This window comes from Dromiciops gliroides, chromosome 4 (genome assembly GCF_019393635.1).
Source record: "Dromiciops gliroides isolate mDroGli1 chromosome 4, mDroGli1.pri, whole genome shotgun sequence".
In the NCBI taxonomy this organism is placed as follows: domain Eukaryota; kingdom Metazoa; phylum Chordata; class Mammalia; order Microbiotheria; family Microbiotheriidae; genus Dromiciops; species Dromiciops gliroides.
In genome coordinates, this window is record NC_057864.1 from 436190367 (window position 1) to 436213242 (window position 22876).

At 56.3% G+C, this 22876-nt stretch overlaps 2 protein-coding genes across 7 annotated transcripts; both read left to right on the forward strand.

Moving 5' to 3' along the window:
* The first annotated feature begins 1618 nt into the window (after positions 1 to 1618).
* Positions 1619 to 11096, forward strand: ATXN7L2 (ataxin 7 like 2). Of its 4 annotated transcripts, XM_043999361.1 has the most exons (11): positions 1619 to 1772; positions 3839 to 3907; positions 4274 to 4378; positions 4672 to 4870; positions 5202 to 5506; positions 6211 to 6293; positions 6670 to 6917; positions 7795 to 7993; positions 8329 to 8450; positions 8937 to 9732; positions 10968 to 11096. In XM_043999361.1, exons 1-11 carry the CDS (start codon positions 1646 to 1648, stop codon positions 10980 to 10982), a joined length of 2268 nt encoding a protein of 755 aa, XP_043855296.1. In that variant the 5' UTR covers positions 1619 to 1645; the 3' UTR covers positions 10983 to 11096. The 4 variants fall into 4 exon arrangements, with proteins under 4 accessions (XP_043855296.1, XP_043855295.1, XP_043855298.1 ...); XM_043999360.1 differs by having other exon boundaries at positions 8937 to 11020; XM_043999363.1 differs by lacking the exon at positions 1619 to 1772 and adding an exon at positions 2233 to 2591 and having other exon boundaries at positions 8937 to 11020.
* Positions 11097 to 12051: 955 nt separating this feature from the next.
* Positions 12052 to 22227, forward strand: LOC122753710 (probable transmembrane reductase CYB561D1). Of its 3 annotated transcripts, none has more exons than XM_044001329.1 (3): positions 12052 to 12241; positions 14264 to 14301; positions 14705 to 22227. In XM_044001329.1, the coding sequence occupies exons 1-3, from the start codon at positions 12079 to 12081 to the stop codon at positions 15206 to 15208; spliced, it is 705 nt and encodes a 234-aa protein (XP_043857264.1). In that variant the 5' UTR covers positions 12052 to 12078; the 3' UTR covers positions 15209 to 22227. The 3 variants fall into 3 exon arrangements, with proteins under 3 accessions (XP_043857264.1, XP_043857265.1, XP_043857266.1); XM_044001330.1 differs by lacking the exon at positions 12052 to 12241 and adding an exon at positions 12865 to 13263; XM_044001331.1 differs by lacking the exon at positions 12052 to 12241 and adding an exon at positions 13521 to 13602.
* The last annotated feature ends 649 nt before the right edge of the window (positions 22228 to 22876 follow it).

The window sequence follows — 22876 nt, forward strand, 5'->3', positions numbered from 1 at the left end:
CAAACTGGAGGTTCTGGACACATGTAGAAAGCCACTTGTTTGTAATCTGCCTCATCCTGCACTGCCCCGTGCTCTCTGGGAGGCACTCCAGAGAAGAGGATGCCTCACTGTCGCTTCCTCTCTGATTCCAAACAGCAGAGTCAGCTTGGTTAATACTGGCGATAGAGGACCCTAGGACATAGAATCCAGAATCCATGAGTGTTCTGCTTCAGCCCGTCTGTACCCATTTCCCCATTTGGGACCCAGACAAATCTCTTGGGAAGAGATGAAGCAGTCTGGGTTTTTGAAAGCTCTGGCTTCCCACTGCCCTCCAACCTCAATACATCCCCACCTCCCCTCCCCCTACTCATATGCTTTACATGTAGTGACTCCTAGAGATTATTCTGGGGAGAACAATCCCTCCTCAAGGTGGGAAGGGGAGAAAAGAGACTTCCTAGGGCCAAGCCAAAGACCCCCTGGTACATCTGCACTCGGGCCTGCTTCCCTCTTTCTTGTGAAGGAGTGTGGGGGTGGGGTGGGGAAGAAATTTATCTCCCGTTTCAGTTGGGGAAAGGGGTCAGAAATTTACCCTTTTAATGTGATGAGTGGGTGTGTGGTGGGGAGCGACTTTTCCTCTGCTGAGAAGAAAGAGCTGGGTGATTAAGGTCCTTCCCAGGCCTGAGCAAGGGGGATGACAGCTCGGATGAGAAATCTCCCTATGCTGAAGCTCCAGCAGCAGCCCTTCCAGGGGAGAAAATATTCATTAGAAAAAGAAGCCAAAGTGATGGATGGAGTCAGGGCCCAGCTGGGGTTTGGGAAGAGGCTGGTATGAGGGGTATTGATCGCAGCCCCTAGGAGGAGGAGTGGGGGGTGGGGTGGGGGTGGGGGGCGCAGATATCTCAGCAGAGATGCCGCAAACACCAGCTGCCTCAGGGCCACGCCAGGCTCCGGGGCTGGCTGTGGCTCGGAGGTAGCCTTCTGTCATCTTGACAGGTGATCCAGGCCAGCTCCCCCAATCCGGGCATCCCCTCCCATCCCCTCTGCCCGGCTCCAGGGAAGGGGTGTGGCTTCCAGCCGCCCCACGGAGGCTGCCACCAGCGGATGTGATCCTCCCGCCCCCAGCCCTACCCCGCCCCCTTCGGCGTCCTTCAGCCCATCCTCCCCTCAGCCTCCCCCTGCCCTCTCAGCTGACCCCACCCACCCATCCCGCCGCCCGCCGGGAGGGAGGCTCCGACACGGACGTGGAACCCCGGGGAGGGTCGGCCGGCCGGCTGCTGGACCAAGTAGCCGTCACGAGTGGGGCTGTGTGGAGGCGAGGGAGGGAAGCACCGGGGAAGGCGCGCGTGTGTGCAGGGAGATTGTGAACCGGGCCACGTTACTCGGAGGCCGGACGACTCGGGGCCGGGGGAGAACTCCGCCGCGAGCCACCGCGCACGTCCCAGGGACCCTGCCTATGAGCAGCCTAAGCATCCTCCCCACCCCTGCCAGGACTACATTTCCCAGCAGGCTGTGCGGGTGGGCGGAGGCGAGAGACAGAGGGCCGTCGGCCTGTGCCACGCCTGCGCGGGGTGCAGGGCGGCCTGTGGGGGGCGTGCCCGCGGTGGGGCGGAGGGGAAGCCGGGGGGGCGCGCGGAGGCGCCGGGGCGGGCGCGCGTCCGTGGCGGTGATGGCGGTGCGTGAACGCGCGGCGGCAGCAATGGCCGCTCTGGAGCGGCGGGTGCCGAGTCTCGATGACTTCGCGGGACAGAGCTGGAGCTCGTGGGTGGAGCGGGCCGACCTGCCCGCGGCCGACGGTGAGTAAAGCTCCCCCCAGTGCCCCGGGGCCCTGGCCGATGCCTCCCCTCCCCCACTCCCGGCCCCCGCCGGCTGAGGGGAGCCGCCGACGGGAGCCGCCGTCCGGCTCCCCGGCCCCCCAAACAAAGGATCCGCCGGGTCCTAGTGCCCGCCCGCTCCGCCGCCGCCGCGCCCCCGGGTCCTAGCGCCGCCCGGCTCGGCCCGCAGCCCACCCAGCTCCGCCGGCCCGACCTCCGCCGCCCGTCCCCGCCCGCTCTCCTGCAGCCTCCGCCCGCCCTCCTCATCTGCCGCCCGGCCCCCGCTTCGGCCCCTCCCGCGCCCGCCCCCCGCTTCTCCCCTCCGCTTCGGTCCTCTTCCACGTGTTTCCCACGCACCCCACTCCCCCTGCCCCCCGTGGCCCCCGGTGCTCGCTCCTCCTCCTCGGCGCCCGCAGCCCCTCGCCAGCCGCCTCCCGCATCCGCCGCCTCCCCCACCACAGACCCCCGACCCTCGCCCGGCCCCTGCGCCGCTCCGGGGATCGAGCCGGACGGCGTTGACTTCCCGTGATCTTTGTCTCGGAGCCCCCAGGAGGCAGCTGGCCTTGCCGGCCTTTCGGGGTGACAGCGGGCACCGCACCCCAGAAGAAGTTTGCGAGTGAGAGGTGGAGGACGAGACCGCATGGAGCAGTCTCTGATGACACTTGTTCTCTCGAGACGTCTCCCCCGCTCCATCCCCTTCCATTATCCCTCCTGCTTGCACTTGACGGACTTTTTAAAGCAAGAGCTGCCCCTTGTCTCGGGAATGCACACCCCCTCTCAAACCCTGCACCCCCATTTCTGGTGATTATATAAGACTGTCAACAATCCACTTAGCCTGAGGGGGGAGGGCGGTGGAGGCAAACCCAGTGCTGGAAGTAGCGGAGAAAGCCCCCGAATGGGATCCCTGGCCCACCCAGAGCCTGCCCTGGGCCGGCTAGGTGAGGACAGGACCATTGTCAGGGTTTGGGCGCATTTAGAACCGGAAATAGAATCAGGCAGTTGACTCAGAATTGATTTTTTCCCCCCAAGGGACGAGGAGGGGGCGTAGAGGAGGGAGGGGAGGAAGAGTAGGTGGGATATGGGGTGGGGGGAGGCTGGACAGAGCTGCCTCGTACAGCCAAAAGAGGTTTTGATCATTAACCCAGAACCTGAAGGTGCCAGGGCAGCCCTAGCCCAAAGCTGCCTGCAGGGAGGGGAGGGGCTTGCCCAGAATGGAATCATGAGCCATGGATCCGGGGAGCTGGTCTCTTTTCCATCATGGGACTTGTTTCCCTCCCTGGTTTTTGGAGGAGTTTGTTCCTCCAGAAATGCCTCCAGTTCTGTACCTGGAATGGGTTCCTCTTACCCAAACCCAGAAGGTTGAAGGGCTCTGTAAAGGCAAGACAGCAGTTATGGGGGGTTTGGTTTTTGTTTTTTCTGTACTGTATCAAGGTTGCCTTAGCAGGACCTGGGAGGCTGGTGCTTTAGTGGTCTATATCTGGAGGTGTGGTGTTATCCTGGGTAACTTGGGAGAATGGCTACTTAGGGGCCTGTGGAACAGGGCGTGTATGGGGTGGGGGGGAGTGCTTGATATGAAAAAGGGAGGAGAGATTCTGAGGTCTGGAATAAAATTCTTCCAGGCTGGAAGTCATTGATGGCGGAGGTAGGGGGAAGGAGAGGAAGAGGGACACGATAGGCTTTCCCCTTTAAATGGGAAAACATTTCTTCTAGGGGGTTGGATTTGCCCTCAGTCCTCCAGTAAGTCAGCCATAGAACATGGAATAGAACCTTGTATTACAGGATCCCTCAGGAACGAGCTGGTTCTGTTAAGGTGGGAGTCATTACAGAAGCAGTTGTACAGTGACCCCCTAAAGGATGCCCCAAATACTCCTGAGCATCAGTACATCTTTTGGCCCTCCCCACCCCGAGGGTTCAGGCTCCACTAACAGGGAGAAGAACATAGAAGAGATGAGGTCTCTGGATTGGAGAACTCTCACCTGGCCACCCGAGGATACTGAGGGGCTCCTGAAGATGGGGATGGTGCTGACAGAGCTGTGTGTCTCTCTCAGGGGCTGAGCCGGAGGAGAGTCACAAGAATGGGAAGAAGAAGGTGGACGCCATGACTCTCATAAAGGAAGGTGGGAGCCCAGGGATCCCTGGGTGACCTTGGGCAAATGAGTTCACCCTTCTAGGCCTCAGTTTCCTTGTCTGTAAGATGAGAAAGTTGGCTCTGATGGTTTTCTGGTCCTTTCTGAGCTGGGCCTTTCATCTTCACTCCTTGCTAGAGGAGGCTGGTCTGGAAGCATCAGGTCAAAGGGGCGATTTCTCTTGCAAAGGGAAGGAGTCTGGTCGCCTGGTCCCATCCCTCCTCTCTCACGTGGGTGCTGTTCCCTAGCTTAGTAGACCAGGCACCTTCTGGGTAGTCAGGGCAAGGGCTTTGGGAAGAGTTGGATAGGGGCAGCTCGGGTCCTTTCCCCAAGTGATGTGAGCACCTGTCGTTGCAGACATGTCCATCTTTGGGCACTGCCCTGCCCATGATGAGTTCTACCTGGTCGTGTGTAACCACTGCAGCCAAGTGGTGAAGCCTCAAGCTTTTCAGAAGCACTGCGGTGAGGGATGAGTGGGTATGGGAGGATGGGAGGGAAGGACTAAAGAGGCAGGGGTAGAACATTGATACCAAAGTGGGGGGGGAGTGGGGATGGGGCAGCAGGAACAGTGAGCTGTGAAGCACTCACTTCGAGGGATGCTGGGACCCTTCTAACGCCTGGAGTTGAAGACCCCAGAGATGTTTGGGGGTGGTCAGCTTCCAAGGGCGATCCTGAGAGGAGAGGGACCAGGGCCTGTGAGTAGGAGGTGCTTGATGGCATTCCCTCTGGGTCACTTTGTGCTTTTTTTGTGACAGAAAGAAGACATGGGCCCCTCAGCAAGCTGTATGCCCGGGCTCAGGCCTCTGCCACCTCTCAGAAATGCCACGCAGTAAATGGGCAGGGCCCAGCTTGTGGGGGCCAAGGCCCCACCAAAGCTTCCTCAAAGGAGAAGGTGCCAGGGGGCCGAGGCCGGGCTAATCACCCGCCTGAGAAGGCACAAAAGGACAACCTCTGGTAAGGAGAGGCTGAGATCTGCTGCCAGGCTCCTCCTGGCGTGGGCAGGGAAGGGGTTAGCTGAGGAGGTATACCACCCCAGGGCTGGCTGAGGTGAGGTCACTGGCCTGAGGGTGAAGAAAGTACAGCCTGTCCCCACCTACCTCTCTACTGCCAGAATGAGCTAGGCCTTTGGTGCCCATCACCCCCTTGGGAACCTTCTCAGTGTTCAGGGAAGGCCTCCAGAAGGCAGAGATCCCCTGTTGGGGACAACCAGTGCCTGGGGGAGGCCTTTCCCCCTCCCTGCTCTCACCGCCTCTCCTTTCAGCCTGTCTCCACTCTTTCCTTCCAGCCTCTTCGTGCCTGTGGTGAATTTGGAGAAGATTTCCAGTCTCCCTAAACCCGACGGACAAGGGATCAGAGTGAACCCCAAGCCTCTGACTCCTCACCCCACTTTCCTCGGCCCACCCGGTGGTCTTACTAAGGAGCCCCCTGGGAAAGCCCCCACAGCTCCCTCTTCCAAAGAGCCTCCCAGCAAAGGGAGCAACGACTCAGTCCTCCTCGAGGGGCCCAGCCCCCAGGCCGAGAGCGGTAGCCCCCCTGAGAAGGAGCCCAGTGTCGCCAGGCTTCAGCCCAAGGCCCACAAGAAGATGGCGCGTGAGTTATTTTGAAGGCAGGGCTGCTCTCGGTGCGATTCTCCTCTGCTCCTCTGGCAGGGCTGTCCTGAGCTGTGGCGGGTGGGGGAAAGGCGGCCTCAGCGGGGCAGGCGGCAGCACAGGTCAGGGGCCATGTGCTGCCCATTCAGATCCTCTCCTCTCCTCTTCTGCAGATACATGCTCGTTTCCAATGGATGTGTTCTTTTTAGGCAACACAAGTCAGAGCCCTTTGGGGGGTGATCTCGGCTTGGGGTCCCTTTCCTGGGTGCTTAGAGGCTCCTTCTCTAAACACAGCAAGGGCGTGTGGAGAAGCCCTCCCTCATATTAGGATGCCCGGCTTCCTCCCCGCTCTCTGCTTGTTCCCAGGGTATCGGACATTTGATTTTCCCGTCACCGGTGTTCTAGGTTCGAGACACCGCTTTTGTTTCCTGAGAGGTGTTGGCCCTAACTCTTCCTGTTTGCTTTGGGTTTGGATGCCCACAAAGGGATCATAGGCCCTCCATTTTTCTAAGTGGAGTCACTGGGTGTCTCCTCCCCCCTCCCCCAAGCCCGACACCCGGCCGAGCCAAGGGCAGCTTGAGCCTAAGTCCCCTGTCGTTCCTAGGACAATTGGTGGGGAGACTGAGACCCCCTCACCTGGGGCCACATGAAGCTGTCTGTAGGCTCTGTGCACCAAGGTTGAGGCTGCCTGCTCTCTTTCTGTAGGGAAGGAGTGTGACCTGAACAGGCAGTGTGGGGTCGTGAACCCAGAGACCAAAAAGATCTGCACCCGCCTGCTGACTTGCAAGGTATCCAGGGTGGGGGAGGGCAGGCCCAGGCCCAGGCCCAGGCCGTCGGGGAGGAAGAGTTTTGGGAAGCCACAGTATCCAGAGGGTAGCCAGTCCCAGACCAAGAACAGGCTGAGGGCAGGACTTTATCAGGATGCTGGGCCAAGTGCATCACTCCAGATGGGGAAAGGACAGAGATTTGGTGATAGCCTTGAGTCCTAAAAGGTTCAAGAAAGGGAAGAGCAGGGTGGGTGATGGATATTGGTTACCTGAGGCCCTTGGGGAGAACTCAAGCCCAGTTGCTTGTGCCCATGCCTCATGGTGCCCACCCAGATACATGCCCTGGGGGTCCGGCGGGGGTCTGGCCTCAGGCCTCACTCTGAGCCCTGTGTTCCAGATTCACTCAGTGCATCAGCGCCGGGAGGTCCAGGGCCGGGCCAAGGACTTTGATGTGCTGGTAGCAGAGCTGAAGGCCAATTCCCGCAAAGGGGAGTCCCCCAAAGAGAAGAGCCCTGGACGAAAGGACGTGGGCCCCGAGCGCCTCTCTCAGGAGCTGCCCTCCTCAGCCCAGGCGGTGTCAGCTCTGCCCAGCAGCACCTTTCCACCCAGGACCAAGCAGACCTATCCCTACTGTGCACTGCCTAGGTAAGGGCCCGGCCCCAGTCTGCATCTGCGCTGTGCATGCTGCACCCCTCACATCTCCAGGAGACAAACACCTAGGAGGAGGAGTGAATGGCAGGAGCCTCCTGGGACACTCACAGGGTCTGCTTTCTTCCAGTGTCTTTCAGACTCTACACTTAGACAGGTGCCCTCTCCCTCTGCGGGGAGGGGCAGAGATGGCAAGAGCAGGGAAGGGGTGCCTCTGATCTGGCCTTGATACCCAGGCAGATTGTAATGATTCTCTAGCTCCCTGATCATACAGGGTCCTTTAAAAAGGAAATCTCTAGAGCTTGCAGCTGGACCAGGAGCTGAGGGGACTCAGGTGGAAGGGAATTAATCCCTCATGCATCTCTGTGCTTTGGAACTCTGAGAAGCTTGGAGCCCACTGCCACCTTCCCATGAGGCCCCTCTGGGGACCTGTGTCTCCTAAGCTTCCTTATTTGCCACACGATCAGACTGAAGCTTCAGAAGGAAATGGCAGGGCCAGGTGTGTAAAGGGAGCGAGTGAACGTCCTGTGGTATTGTGCTGGGGACGTGGGGAGATGCTGTTCTTCCTCCCCTCGGGAGCCCCTTCTGCAGCTCATCCCAGGGCGCAGGAAGTCCGATTTGACTGTTCAGTGCCCGGAGCAGTGGGAAGGTGGAGGAACGGAGACGGGGGAGTTGGCCGATGACGAGAGCTGCTGGTGACTGATTCAGGGATTCTGGGCAGTGTGTTGGGAGCAGGGCTTTGGAGGAGGCCCGAGAATGGCCCATGCAGTGGCTTGGTGTGGATGGCTGGTGGAGAGAACCCGCTTTTGCCCCCTCCTATCTCTGGCGGCCCAGAGACGACAGTCCCTCTCCCTGTTTTCTTTGGCCCTTCCAGGTCCCGGGTCTCCTCTGAAAGTGAGCTAGATGACGAAGGCCCTTGTGGTGGTGATAGAGACCCAGGCCTGTTTCCTTTCCCTCTGCCTCGGGGTGGGGCCCAGGCTTCCAGTGAGGAGAGTGAGGAGGATGGAGCCCCTGATGACTTCCACCACGTCCCTGACTGTCATTATGCAACTCGGCCCCCTCGGCCACAGGCGGTGAGTGCGGGGGCTGGACGATGCTTAAATCTGGGGCTCTGGGCATGGCTCTGAACCCAAGAGCATGTCCACGGGGGAGCATGTCCGTGGCTTCCATGCTCAGCTCCCAGAGCCGTGGGCAGGCCTCCGTTACTCATTTGCCCCATGGAGCTGACGGTTTTCCTCTCTCCTCACGTCTTCCCACTTTTGTTTTCTCTCTTCTCTCACAGACACTAGAGCATATGCATGTGCATGTACACACACACAGTGTTTGGGCTGGGGGCCTTGCCAGGGTCAGCTGGGACGTAAGGGCACAGCAATGCCTGCTCAATGGCATTTTCCTTTCTGATGTCTAGTTCTGCACCTTTGGTAGTCGGCTGGTAAGCCCAGGATGTTACGTGTTTAGTAGGCGGCTGGACCGGTTCTGCTCTGCGCTCAGCTCCATGCTGGAGCGACATCTCAGCTCACATATGTGGAAGTAAGTCCCCTAGGCCAAAGGCCCTTGTTGGGCCCTGTCTTCAGTCTCCTCTGAAGCTCCAGGCATGGGAGAACCCACACCTAGAGTCTCCCCTCTAGATGCTCCTCTTTCATCCCTGGAGAAGACCCAAGTGGTCTCTTACCTGATGGCTGCCATTTTTCTTCCCAGGGGGCACCTAGGTTTCTCTTGGGCTTGCGTTAGGGGAAAGGGGAAGGCCTGGAGTTCAAGCTGCTTGGAAGCTTGGCAGTCTGGGACCTGTGCTCAGGCTCGCACTTGGGGCAGGGCAGAAAAGGAGCCCACGTTATCAAGGAGGGGGAGATGTTGAAAATGGGCTGTGTGATGAGGAATGACTGCCATGCCCCCCCCCCCGCCCTTTCCGGTACTTGCCAGCAGGTGGCAGCAGAGCTCAACATTTGTTGGCTGCTTCAGAGTGGGGGTGGGGATCTCAGGGTGCTCTGACTCAGGCCACTCTCTTCTTTTCTGCAGGAAGATCCCACCAGCAGCCGAGCCCCCGTCTCACCTCCTCGTCTCTCCCCCACCTGTTCCCCTGAGCCCTTCCTCAGCAGGCACCTGCCCCCGCCTTTCTGGCCCCAGCCACAGGCCCCCCTTCCCACCTTCTGCACCTGTTACCAAGGACAACCCAGCCCCCGGCTACCCCGCAGGCTCTCCCAGCGTGGGAGCCGCCTGTAGCCAGGCCGAGTGCACAGGTGGGAGTCAGGCCATCACCTCGCCGCTGCCTGCCAACACCCCTTCACCCTCCTTCAGTAAGCTGCCTCCTTCCAAGGCCAGCAAGCTGTCCAAGGGCAAGGATGGGACCGATGCGGAGGCCCCGTCCCGCAAACGGAAATTGTCCCCTGGCCCCGCAGCCTTCAAACGGACCTGTATCCTGGATGCCCCTGGGAAAGGCAAACCCGCGGGCTGCCGAGCCCTCCCTGCCAAGACTAAGCCGGCCCTGGGCATAGGGCTCAATGGGGCAGTGGGACCCCGGGTGAAACGGGCGGGGCCCCTGGACTGTCGGGGCTCCCCACACACACCCCCAGCGCCCGTCAAGGCCTCCCAGCTGGAGAACCGGGGGGGAGCCGGCCACCCTGCCAAAGCTCTACAGCCCAACTGCCTCTCTGAGGAAGAGGCCAAGAAGAGGAAAAACCTGGCCACGTACTGCCGGCCAGTGAAGGCAAAGCCCTGCCCCACGGGGCCCCCGGCGGCCGACTCGGCCTGCTCTGTGCGCAGGAAGAAGGCCAGCCCGGCCTTGGGCTTTGAGGAGAAGTGCACCACGCTGAAGGTACCATGCCTAGGGAAGGCAGGGGAGCTGGAAGGAGGGCTCAGGGGATGGGGGACGACCAGATCGGGCCCCTCCTTTCCCTTTCCTATTGGACAAACGCCACAAGGGACACCCAGGTATGGGGAGCGCTGAGCACAGCTCGGGAAGGATCCCAAGGGAAAAGCAGAATGGGTTCCCTGGAGCTGTCTCGCCCCAAGGTGGGGCAGGTTGTTCCTGGGCGTTTTCTCGCTTTGGGTGGCCCTCTAATTCCAAGGCCTGGTAGAAGAGATGCTCTTGTCTCCTGGAGTGGGGCCGGCTCTCCCTGCCTCAGCTTCCTTGGGGAAAGAAGGCTGGGTTCTGGGAACTTGAGTCTTCTAGGAGAGGATGGAGGAATGATGGGAAGAAGCTGGGGCCATCAGGGCAGAACACAGTATTCTGGAGAGGGTGCAGGAAAGGGTATTTGTGGGTAGATTTCTGTCTGGGGAGGCTGCCCTGGAACTTGGAGATGATGTGAGCATGGCATGTATGTCTGTGTATCTACATCATTTAATAGACCATGTAGGTAACAGCCTCCTTCTGGCTTCTAATACCAGGCCTGGGCTTCTCTTTTTTTTTTGGTGAGGCAATTCAGGTTAAGTGACTTGCCCAGAGTCACACAGATAGTAATTGTTAAGTGTCTGAGGTCGGATTTGAACTCAGGTCTTCCTGAATCCAAGACTGGTGCTCTATCCACTGCACCATCTAGCTGCCCCCCCCTTCTCTTTCGGGAGTGGTGGGGATCTCTAGTTACTTCTGCTACCTACTGCTGGCCTTCCAGCTTCCTTCCAGCTCCCTGCCTGTGTACCCAGTAGTTCAGCCTTTGCAGAAAAGCCTTTGGAAAGCTGAAAATGCTGGTGGTTATGCCCCATGTGCCCTAGGCCAGGAGGACTTGTGCGGAGGAAGGGAAAGTGTTGACTCCTCAGCCCTCCCTGCCCTGCCTTCTTGGTGACAGCAGTAGCCTTGCCTAGGAGCTGTCCCCCTGGCAGCGGCTCAGTCACCATGAGGTTTCCTTAGGCACAATTCACTGGAGGCAGCCCCTGGACTGCCGGGCTTGCCTTGCCCTGCGCCTGCTGGGGCTGCGCAAGCGGCAGCAGGTCCCCGTCAGACCCCTTCCCTGGCCCAGGGCCGGAAGTCCACCGGTTCAGCAGCAGGACTCGCTCTTCCCAGGCCAGTGCTCCCCCCCACACGGGTCTTTCTTGCCTCTTGTCTTCCTGCAGTCAAAAGCGCATTAATGAGAAAGTGCCTGCCCATCGCAACGGAGCTGCCAGCGCCTCCTCCCTCTCCAGGATCCAGGCCCCAGGCTGCTGCTGCTGCCGCTTTTTATAACTTTATATTATTTTTTTTAAGAAAAAAAAACTCTATAAAAATACCTCAAGACTGTCTCCCTGTTCTGTTACTGCCCAACATCGTAACAACAAAACACAGAAAAGGGAAAAATGGGAAGATCCCTGAGGGGGGAAAAGGGGGGAGGTTGGAGCATCAAGGGCGGCCAGACGGGGTTTTGTCTTTAAAAAGGCCATGGCCTCTGGAGCCTTGGGGAGGGGGCGGGCGAAGCTGGGGAACTGAGGGTGTAGGAGGGAAAGGGGGTGAAGCTGGGCCCTGGGGCTCCCTTTTCTCAGCTGCTGCGAGGGTGGCGGCGGGATGGAGGGCCCCCGACACCTCCCTCCCGGGTTCTTTGCCCCCTAAGTCGGGTGGCTGCGGTGGACGAAGCTGGCCCTTGGGAGTCTGGGGGACCGCTTTGTCCCCGGATCTAGGGAAGGGCCCCTTCTCCGGAGGAAGGCTGAGAAAGCTTTCCTTGGCCCCGGGCTGGGGGGGGGGGGTGGCCAGTGCCCCGACATGGGGGGGAATGGAAGCAGGGGGAAGGCGGCCGGGGGAGTGTGGCGACAGCATCACTGGGGGTGAGGGGGATCCCCATAGGCCGCGCCCCTGTCTGAGGAGGGGCGGCCCTGGGGCTGCACTCGGCCCCAGGTCCGAAGGGCTCGGGCGCGGCTGCACTAAGTCGCGCCGGTTCGTTTCGGAGAACCTGGGTCTGGACTTCGTGGGTTTGCTGGGGCTGGGGGTGGGGGGTGGGGTGGGGGAACGTGCCCATGGCCCCGCGGGCGGGCTCCCTCCCAGCTCGAGGTCTCCTTCTGGGGGCAGGGCGGGCGGCGCACTCTCGGGATCGTGGGCCTCTCCCCAGGGCGCCAGGGGGCGCTGCTGGCGACATCGCCGCGCCGCCGACCGCGTCCCGGGGGAGGAGCCGCTCCCGCCGCTGTCCCTGACGCCACGCTCAGGAACCCGGAAGCGGCGGCCGGCGGCTGCGAGAAGCCGGCCCCCCGCAGCCCGGCCATGCAACCCCTGGCCGTGGGGCCCGTCCTGGCCTCAGCCTCGGCCGCCGCCGCCAGGGAGCCCCGGCTGGCCCGCTGGTTGCGCTGTGGCAGCGGCATCCTGGCGCACCTGGTGGCCTTGGGCTTCACCCTCTTCCTGACCGTGCTATCCCGGCCGGGGACCAGTGAGTAAGGGTGGGACCGAGTCGGAAGAGAGGGGCGGGGCCGAGGAAGAAGGACGGGCCGACTCCCGATGGGGCGGGGCTAAAGAGCGAGGGGTGGAGTAAGATAGGTTCCTTGGGGCGGAACTAGAGAATGAATGAAGGGCAGGCTTCCAGTGGGATGGGGGTACAGAGGGACGGACGGGCAGGGCCGGGCCTGGGGGGCGGGGCCAGGGAATGAATGAAAGTCAGTTTTCCAGTGGGATGGGGCCAGAGGGGGCGGGGCAGGGCAGAGCAGGTCCTTAGAGGCAGGATGGGGGAACGAGAGAAAGGCAGGCTTCCTTTGGGGTGGAGAGGAAGGGGCAGGACAGAGCAGGTTCTTAGGGGAGTGGCCAGAGGATGAACGAAGGACCGGCTTCCAGTGGGATGAGGGAGGGGCAAGGCCGAGCAGGCTCTTGGGGGCGGGACCAAAGAATGAATGAAAAGCCGACTTCCAGTGAATTGGGGTCAAAGAGGGAAGGGCAGGGCAGAGCAGGTTCTTGGGGGCGGGGCCAGGAATGAATGAAGGGCAGGCTTCTTCCAGTGGGGCGGGGCTGAGAAGAGAGGAGCAAGTTCCTGGGGGGTGGGACTAAGGAATGGAGGGTCTTTCTCCGGAAGATGAAGAGTTTAGATTCCTTGATCTGGAATGGTGATCAGTTCGAGGACCTGGGAATGTTTATATTCCGGGGAAGAGAAGGAAGTGGGGACGGGAATAGACTTTGCTTTCTCTGGCCTGGGGGGGTTGGGGCGTGTCAAGAACCACGCGGGTACCGCTGTGGGTAGAAGTTGGCTGAGAGCCTGATTTAAGCCTTATGGCAGGAGAAACTCCATAAAGAATCGAGCAGTCCAAAAGTGGAACGGGTTTCCTGGGGGCGGGGGCGGGGGGCTACTCCTGACGTCATCGGGCAGAAGCTGGATGACCACTTGTCCGTATTCCTTTTGTGCTGGGCTTGGACTAGTTGGATATTCGAACTCTCAAAATTCAGTGACTCAGAAGGAAGGGTTAGGTTAGCCTCCAGGTGGTGGTGGTGAGGGGGCGGGGCTTGCTTCTTCAGGAGGGGCTAGAGAGGAAGGGGTTTGCGGGTTCCTGAACGTTGGAGCTGAGGAAGGGGCAGCTTCAAGGTTGTGGAAATAGGGTGGGGGGTGAGGGAGAAGACAGGTTCCTGAGGATGAGGTCTGGAATGAAAGAAGGACAGGGTTTCAGGATTGGGACGCGCTTTGGGGGATGGCCCTAGAGAGGGAGGGGTGGGACAGAGAAGGTTCCCCAGCCTAGGTCCAAAATGGGAAGTCTGGACACCCACTGTTGGGTGGGATCAGGGAAGATGTTTGGGAATTGGCTCCCTGAGGTGAGACTGGAGAGTGTATGTTGTGTGTGGGGGGTGTTCTGGGACCAGGTTGGGGTTTGGGTGGGACCAGGTTGGAGAAATGGAGGGGGAAGACCTTAGGGATGTGGCCATTGATGGGGTGAAGAGCTGGACCAAGGAGGGGAAGGGGGAAAGGAGGAGAGTTTCCTGGGGATGGGACCAGAGGAGCAAGGGCGGGCTCCGGGGGATGCAGGCCAGAGAGGACTTTCCTAAGGATTGAGGGCAGTGGAGGAGAGGAGAGGAGGGAAGGGCAGGCTGTGAGGCAGGAGGGAGGGCTGCCTGGGGCCACCCTGCTTATTCCCAGTGTGGGAGGGAAGAGTATACGATCCTGGAGGAAAGTGTGAGTTTGGGAGGAGTGGGTGTTGATGCCAAGGCAACCTCCTATGAGGGGCAGAGTTCTCCAGAGAGAGGGATGGTGTGGGGAAGAATGCTGAAGGAAGTTGGAGGCCCAGCCAGTTGGACCCAGCAAGGACTCGGGTACTAAGGGATCAGGAGTGCTAGGTGTTTCCTTTTACTGCTGTGTTCTCCGTCACGATTTGGGCTAGAAATCTCTTAGTGGATGGGCTCCCTTGGGATGAAAAGATAGCCCTGGGTTAGGGAAATGGAGCCGAGTGGCTCTCAGCCTGTTCTTTTTGACTTCCAGGTCTCTTTTCTTGGCACCCTGTGTTCATGGCATTGGCGGTGAGTTTGAATTTTTCATTCAAATCCTTTCCTCTTGTATCCTATGGCTTGTATCCCTAGGTCTCTCAGCCTCCTTCCCCTCTGATTGGGAGCTGGAGGAGCAGTCATTTGAGATATCGAATTACTGAAAACGGGCCTCAGGATAATCCCTTCCTACTTCTGGGGTCTTTGGGGGAGCAATGTTGTCATACCCTCTCCCTCTCTCCCTCCCTACTGTGGGGATCAGCAGTCTGGATTCTCCCCAACACCCAGTTTCTCAACTGTTCTGTGGCCTGAGGGGTCTTTATTCTTGGTTAGATGACCTGTTACTACCTTCCATTTTCCCTCCTGTTAGGGAGGTCCCTCTCTGCCCCTCCTTTCTGGGAGGCTGGACCATTTAAGATGTCCTCATTTGTATTTGCAGTTCTGCCTGTGCATGGCTGAAGCCATCCTGCTCTTCTCTCCTGACCATTCCCCATTCTTCTTCTGCTCACGCAAGGCTCGGATCCGACTACACTGGGTAGGGCAGACCCTGACCATCCTGTGTGCTTTCCTGGGCCTGGCCTTCATCATCTCCAGCAGGACCCGAAGCGAGCTGCCCCATCTTGTATCCTGGCACAGCTGTGTGGGAGCTCTGACGTTGCTGGCGACCGTTGGGCAGTCCTTGTGTGGGCTTAGCCTCCTCTGCCCCCGGGCAGCCAGGGTCTCTCGTGTGGCTCGCCTCAAACTCTACCACCTGACATGTGGGTTGATGGTCTATCTGATGGCCACACTTACTGTGCTCCTGGGCATGTACTCGGCCTGGTTCCAGGCCCAGATCAAAGGGGCTGCGTGGTACCTATGCTTGTTTCTGCCCATCTATCCAGCTCTGGTGATCATGCATCAGATCTCCAGTGCCTATTTGCCAAAGAAGAAAATTGAAATCTGATTCTGAGCTCCTGCCTGGCTCCCCTCCTTTTTCCCCTTAGCCCCCTCCTCCCTGGGGTAGGGCAGTTGCTTTCCTCTTCTGTGGGTTTTCCTAAATTATTCCTCCAACCCATTGAGGCAACCTGGCATTTGAGAAACCTGAGTTGCTCTTGGGTGGTGACTGAAAAGTTCAGAAATAGAATAATATTAGAATTGGGTGGAAGAGGAAGATGGTGGGAAGTAGGGAGCCTGACTTGAGGTCAGGGGCCTTGTGATGAACTGGGCTTCCTCCATAGTTAGTTTAGATTATTGAAGGGTGAGGTTCTATTTGGTTATGAAGGGAAGCTAGGGATGGATGGGTATCCCAGTCTACTGAAGAGACAGGGTGGTATGGGAGTCAGGAGACTCCATTACTCCTCTTCCCAGCCCTCTTCCAGCTGGGTGGCTTTGAATCAGCTTTCAGTGCTGGTGAGGACCTCCCCTTCCTTATGTATAGCATGAGGACATTGTATCAGACTATCTCTAAGTTTCTATTCCATTCCAAAATGTCTGTCATTCTGTGGGGGGGATAGCTCCACCTTCTCCTGACACATCCTTTGGTGCCCTTGTCCTGGAGACAGACCTTCTTGGGACAGGGCTGCCTGGACCACGGGGCTGACTGAGGGTGGTCATTCTTATGTTGACTTTTGGGCTGCCTCCAGTGGAAGGGAAGAATGTATACATGGGGCCTCTTCTCCGGTATGGAGTGAGCGGGCTTTGTAGGTGGCAAGGCACTAGGTCAGGCTGGGGCCTGTTTCAGGTGTCTTAGGCTCTAGATAGTGAAGCACTAGAGTCACTTTAACATGTTGGGATGAGGGTGGAGGCGGTGTGTGTGGGGAGGGAGGGGGAGAATTGGAGAACTCCACCATTCCTTTCCCTGACTGGCTTTGACAGCAGCCTGCCAGAAGTCTAAACAACTCATCAACATTTGGTGTAATGAGCCTTTGCACAGTTGTAACAGGCCGGGTCTTGGGACTTACTGGGTTTTCTCTGTCCCCTTAAGTACCATCCCGAGGGAAGGGTGACCGTCCCAACAGCCTCAATCCTTTGCTTTTTTCCTGCTTAGAGCTTAGGTCCTCACCTTAGCAAAGTCTCTGGAGAGACAGGGGGAGGTTGGATTGACCCCATGTAGGGCTGGGGGTATGCAGAGAGGAACCAGTGTATGGAAGGGCCAGCTTGTGGGCTGAAGGAGCAAAAAAGTGGGGCAGCCCCTTGATCTGGCTTATCCTTTGCTCTTCCTCTCTCCTCATTTTCTGATCCTTCCTTAGACCCTGCCTCTTGTCTTGAATGGTTGGGGTTTTGGCCCAGGGTTCTTGGTTGATTGAATTTGGTTCTAGGTGTAATATGAGATCTCTTCACTGTGGTTCCCAGGCCTTTCCTTTGTGTCCTGGTACTTAATTGGCAAATTATGGTCCCCTCAGTGCTATATTTTAATCCATTTTAGCCAAAGGGGATTGAGCCCTAGAGCAAGACAAAGCCTTGGGAAAGTTCATTACAGAAGGAACTCCAAGGAGGGGCCTTGGGACAGTGAAGGTTGTTCCGGAGAACCCCCAGGACCGGAGTTGACCAGAAAAGGCTTTTGGTGCTGGAGCCCAGCCTTCTGGTAACAGTGGCTCAGTGGGCTTTGGGACAGGCTTCTTAGATCCCTCCATGGCAGGTGCCCAGTGCTGATTATGGCGCTTCTGCAGGGTGAAAAGGAAGGATGGGAGAGAGGAGGGCAGGTCCTAATGCGTGGGACATGGTCCCCAGGCATATCAAGTGGCTGGGAGCAGCCTGGGGTAGCAGTGCAGACTAGCGTCTGTGGGCTTGGGTTCTGTCCCTAGCACCCTTTGTGCTCTTCCTGCTTTCTACTTCCTTCTAAACTGGAAAGTTTTGGGGGGGGGAGGCCTTAATTTTGCTGAACAGAAAGGGCAGGCATTGTCCTCCCTAGTTTGTGTTTTACTTTGATATTGGAACAGGGTAATTACTAGGGCAAGGGAGAGGGAAGGTTCCAGGGTACTAGACAGATCTCCAGGAATGGGTCTTGCCATGGTGTTGTCATTTAGACCCCCCCAGCTTTCCAGTTCCATTCCCCACCCCCCGCCCGTGCCTCTCTCATCCTAGGCACCACCACCCTTCTGACCTGTGCTGGGCAGGGGAGTGTCCCAATTGCCCCTCCCAGAGGGAGATGCTATGTGGCCAGGCAAGCCTGGTCTGAGAGCTAAACAGTGGCGCTGCAATAAACTCTGAGCTTGACTGGGGTGTTGTAACCTCCCAGGTGGTGAGGGGGCGGGCAGGCGGGTGTGTTGACAGCCAGCCGGCAGTTTGCGTGGGCCGTGCCAGCTGATGTCTATTCCCGGCCGTAGAAGAGGAGAAGCCATTTCTGTTCTGCAAGAGGACGGGCCCCAGCTGCCCTGGCCTTCTGGCATCTCCCAGCCCTCTGTTGGCCTGGTGGGCCAGCTCGAGGCTGATTGTGGAAGGCCCAGTTTGGCTGGCTGGTTGGTTGTAATATGGGCAGTGGATCACCAGAGGGAGCCCTCTTCCTTGGCAGGAGAATTACCTCCCTCCCCCCTCCCCCTCCCCCTTCCCTTTCCACCTGGCTTCCCATCCAGCCACGGCAGCTGGACCCCCATTAGCCCTCTGTGCCAGGGCTCTGTCCCTCCAGCTGGAATGGCAGTAGCTGCCGGCTGTTTAGAGCTCTCCCCTCCCCCCCCTGCTCTCCTGCTTCCTCCATCTGGGATGCTTGGCTTCATGGAAGGGAGGCAGAGGCCCATGGCTGACTACTGGTCCCTGGACCAGACCCCTCTGCTAGTCATCAGGTGTTTGGTTTTTAAAAAGTCAGAGTGCTTGGATTTCAAAAACATTTGCATGTCATTTAAAAAAATTTGTGTATTAGGATCACTACACTCTGAATCTCTATGTAGAACAAACCTGTAATTAGGTTCAAAGTCAATATGAAGGGTGATGGAGGTATAAAATATACATGGTTTTGAAACCAAGTCAATGAATTCAGTCCCAGATTCAGATCCTTCCCTCCACACCCCTCCTGGCTGCGATGCTCCTTCATAATAGCTTCCTCTTGAACTGGGAAGAGACTGGGAGTCTTGCTTCTGGCCCCCCCAGAACCCCTTCAAGCTGAACTGCCCAAGGGGGAGGGCAGCGGAGGGGGACCTTGCCCGCCCAGCTTCTCCCCTCCTTTCTGTCCCCCACCATCCTGCCATTTGACACAGTGTCTTCTCCCTGACTTCCCACCTTATTCCTAGAGCTGTCCTATCGCTTTTCTTTGATTTTCATTCTCCTCCCCTCTCCTTCCCATGCAGATTCCACATAGCTTCTTTTTGAAAGCTCAATGTGGGAGATCCAGGCCCCCTCCCTGAGACAGCTGGCTGCTGTGCCAAGGTCTGTTCAGAATTAATAATAATCATTAGCTGACATGGTGCTGGTGCCTTTCAGCTCCAGATCTCTAAGCACTCTGAAGGCTGAGTCAGGCAGCCCTCATTTCTCCTCCCCCCTCCCCTCCATGGGGTGGTATCTTGGGACGGAAACAAGGAGTTTTTCTCCTACCTTACATTGAGGAGTCTTTCCTTTCTGAGTGGAAGGATAGAGACCTGGTATTCTAAGGAGGACTTTGGGGCCCAAAGGTGAGGTATAGGGAACATCAGTGTAAGTGTCTGGCACAGAGTCCTAGCCTTTATGAGGGGCCCCCCTTCCAGGACTCGGGGGTCTGACAGATGTCCATCCGCTTGTCTGACTCGTGGCCTCTGGTGGGAAGAGAGGGACATCTCAAATCAGGAGATCTGGGTTCTGCCACTGAAAGGAGCTATGCAACCTTGAGTTCATCACTTAACACCTGCACTCATCTACCTCGAAGGTGTTGCAAGGATTACTCGGGGAGAAGGAGGCAGGTCCAGTGAAGAAAAGACAGGGTTCAACTTCTGATACTCTGCCACTTACTGTGTGCCCTTGTCTGCAAACTCATCTGTAAAATGGGAGCATTACCTACCTCAGAGGATGGTTGTGAGGATCGAATCAGATCATGGATGTGAAAGTGCTTTGTAACTGAAAACACTGTATGACTATAAGCTGCTGTAACACGTGAAAGCACTTTAAAATGCATAAAGCACTATGTACATGTACAGTGGTTGTACTGGATCTTTCTCATGCTCCTGTTAAGTGTTTACTGTGATGATGGGCAGCTCCTGAAGGCCTTCCCCATAACCCTTTGCAGACTGGGCCTTTTCTATCCAGGGACCTAAGAGGACTTTGTTGGGTTGTTTTGTTATGTAGGTAGCCTCAGGCTGTTGGAACTGGGATCATAATCCCCCTCTTCCCCAAATCTTTCTCTTGAAATTAAAAGAAAAAAAAACCCACCATGAAAGCAGTTCTATTTGCATTGGGGAAAGAATAATTTCCATTCCATTTGTCTCAGAATAGCCAGTAAGTCTGCCAGGGATAGAAGCAGAGGGGCAGGAGCAATGCAGCAACACGATGACCTGAGTCTTCATTTTTCATCCTAATTGTTTTTGTCCCAGGATCCAGGAATGAAGCTCTAGGGCATTTTGGGCAGTGCAGTCCTTGCCAGCATGGAGCATGAAGACATGAGCTGGTATGCAGCTGAAGGGGCGAATGTTGTCGCCAGAACCTATGCTGGAGGCTGGTTTGGTTTAGACAGCCAACAGGGACTGGGCTAGTTTTAGAGAGTGGGACTGACCCAGAGGACAGCCATCCTCTGTCCAGAGAGCCCCTGGAATGGTTCAGGTAGACCTCAAATTTGTTTCAAGGACTAGAGACCAGGATTCTATCTATCTATTTGGCTCATTGTCAGAATTTCCTGCAGCCAAGTAACCTTTTTTTTTCTTCCTCTCTCCCTCTTTGGATGCCACCTACGTTCAACTAGGGCATCTTAACTTTTTCCACTGGCAATCCCTTTTTGCCCGAGAAATTTTTGTGACCCCAGCTATATAGGTATATAAAATAGGCATACATAACCTTTACTGTTGCTACATTTTTTGTGAACCTCACATTCAGTTACTCAACCCCATATGGGGACCCACAGTTTAAGAAGCTACCTTGCTCTATCAAGTGATCTAATTGCTTTCATTAAATAAAGGTGAGTGGTACCCTAGTCCTCTAGACACAAAACAGATTCCAAAGCATGTAGGGAGGCCGGAGGCCTCAGGCCACAGTGAAGCATGATTAGGCTGCACACACAACCTTGTAGCCATTGGATCGACACTTTCAGGGGAATAATGGTGGGGTTGAGGGAGAAGTGGCATGAAGCACTCTGGACCCAACATCTGCTGGTACCTCCCATCCATTTTGGGCAGTGGTGACGTCTCCCATCTATGTCAATGCTGGGTCTGTGCTATCCTCGAAGCATGATGTAAGTTCCTTGAGGGCAGGGACTTGTCCTATTTTATTGCCACATTCCTAGCACTATGCCTCACACATAGCAAGCCTTTAATAAATGCTTGCTGAATTGGAATTAATCACTTTGAGAATTTCCAGGTTCAACATTGGCTTGCTTTTTGAACAGGCAGTTCCCTCCAGGCCATGGCTTCACTAGTCTGTGCCAAAGCAAGACTGAAAGGCTGTAGGGGGTGAGGGTAGGGTCTTCGATGTGTCTCAAGCACTTGACCTTTTTCATCTGACACAGGAATGATGAAGAGGCTTGACTCTGCCAGATGATTTTAGCTTTCCTCTCAGTACCCTGGAGAGAGAGTTCAGCACAGGCTTAAGAGCTAACAGTGGCCAGAAGAGAGAAGCTGCCAGTCCTGCTGCTGGGGCCTAAGCCTTTTCTACATTGTGGGTGGGAGGAGAGAGGCTCTCCCATTGGTTTCCTGGGAAACAAGATAAGCAATACAGGGACTGCAGTTGCAAAGAAGGAAGGAGGAGTTCCTAGATCAGGCTGGGTAGAGGAGAGTGGATTTCTGGCTGGGAGACTCCTAGGGCTCTTAGCCTATCTTTCTCCATTCTGAGATGAGGCAGCTGTTGTATGGATCCCCAGCAGTGCTAAATAAGAACAGGAGCCAAAGAGAGAGCAGCACTGTATCTAATAAGCCGAATAAGAAATGCCAGCCAGGGTCTGAGAAACTGTCTATGGGCAAAGACCAAGAGCTAGTGAGCTAAACCCCCTTAGGACTGTGTAAAGAGAAAAACCAAAACAGGCTCAGGGACAGAGGGTAGTTTAAGCTAAAACAGACCCAGACTCTCCCTTGACCACCTCGCTACTGTCAGTCTTTGGATGATGTGGTCTCTTGGCTGAAAGCTTCCTAAAAACGATGCAGTTGATGACTAAAGTGATTCAGGCATCCCAATTTATGCCTTGTATTGTCTCCCTCCTTCTAGCCTATTGTGGTACCTTCTCCTTTAAGAAGGACATATAGCTATGAGTAGCTGGAAAACGTGTTAAGTTCACATTGGGCAAATCTATTCTGGTTTCAGGCATAATATAGGTGCTAAAAAAAGGTGGGGATCGTAAGTATCCCATGCAATGCCCAGCACACATTACTAGCCTATCAAAAGGAAGTTCTTTCTACGGTCTAAGGTAACAAATCAATTTTTTTGGAAGTGCGTTAAGTTCCCAACAACCTGGCATTATTTAACTCAATCCAAACATTTTTCATAGTGGCTAATGAATAACACACTCAGGCATGTTTCCTGAGCCAGTTACTTCAGGGCCCAGACTAGAACTGTATCAGAATACAGCCAGCCTCAAAGACAGGTGCAGTGTGGGCTGTCAGCAGGCTGACTCGAGAGCAGAGCATTGATTCAGGCCACTGAAGCAGGTCTGCTAACTGCAGTGCTTGGAAAAGCACGGCTGTCTGTAAGTTTTTCATTTATTAAATTCTCAGTTGCCAGAATTTGTTATTTATTAGAGCCCATATTCACGCCCAGGATCTGTATCTTGCCTTAGTATCAACAACCCCTCTTTTCCCCATACTTCACACTCCCTTGGGGAACAGTGGGCCCTACTCACAGCTGACATAGCTACTACAGAAATAAATCAGTCACAAACCAACATGGAACAGACTCATGCCTCGTTTAATGATCACTGTCTATTCTTCAGAGCAGAGGCTCAGACAGATGGTGGAGTCAGGAGGCTGTGGGGTCTGCCAGCCTGGATGTACACAAGTGGGAGGAGAGGGAACCTGGACACAAAGGGCCCGGTTTGCTTTGCCAGCAAGGGGACAAGGGCTGCTGGGGGAGGGGAGGAACAGGAACACACACAAAATCAGATTCAATATGCCTTCAGCTACCTGCCTGGGCAGAGGTGGGAGGGGCACGCAACTCTTTTTTCTCAGTTCCCTTCTGAGAACCCCACAAATACAAGTAAAGAAAAAAGATTACACATAAATACGGATTGTGCAGCCATGTCGTAATCAGTCTTCAGGGGCACCTGCCTCCAAGGTTTTTTCTGTCTTGTGGGCAGTCCCTTCACCTTTCTTTCTACCAGTGCCTGATGGTTCTCTTCATAGGGCACCAGTAAACCCCTGTAATGGTAAGTACTCACTTCCCTAGGCAGAAAGCCATTCGGGGGTCTATCAACAGGAATCAGGGTAGGGCCTGCTAATGAGAAGTACATCTATTCATTAGCATGTCTTGGAGAAACAAACAGGGGCTTTCTTCATTTTGCAGGGAGTCAGTTTGCTGGCCAGTCAAACAGCCAGTG

What these genes read in the sequence shown, in the direction of transcription:
- ATXN7L2 (XM_043999360.1), top strand. Translation starts at nt 1,646, where the DNA reads ATGGCGGTGCGTGAACGCGCGGCGGCAGCAATGGCCGCTCTGGAGCGG. An exon ending in CGACCTGCCCGCGGCCGACG is followed by an intron (nt 1,773 to 3,838) that starts GTGAGTAAAGCT and finishes TGTCTCTCTCAG; the next exon opens with GGGCTGAGCCGGAGGAGAGT. An exon ending in GCACAAAAGGACAACCTCTG is followed by an intron (nt 4,871 to 5,201) that starts GTAAGGAGAGGC and finishes CTTTCCTTCCAG; the next exon opens with CCTCTTCGTGCCTGTGGTGA.
- LOC122753710 (XM_044001329.1), top strand. Translation starts at nt 12,079, where the DNA reads ATGCAACCCCTGGCCGTGGGGCCCGTCCTGGCCTCAGCCTCGGCCGCC. An exon ending in GCTATCCCGGCCGGGGACCA is followed by an intron (nt 12,242 to 14,263) that starts GTGAGTAAGGGT and finishes TTTGACTTCCAG; the next exon opens with GTCTCTTTTCTTGGCACCCT. An exon ending in CTGTGTTCATGGCATTGGCG is followed by an intron (nt 14,302 to 14,704) that starts GTGAGTTTGAAT and finishes TTGTATTTGCAG; the next exon opens with TTCTGCCTGTGCATGGCTGA.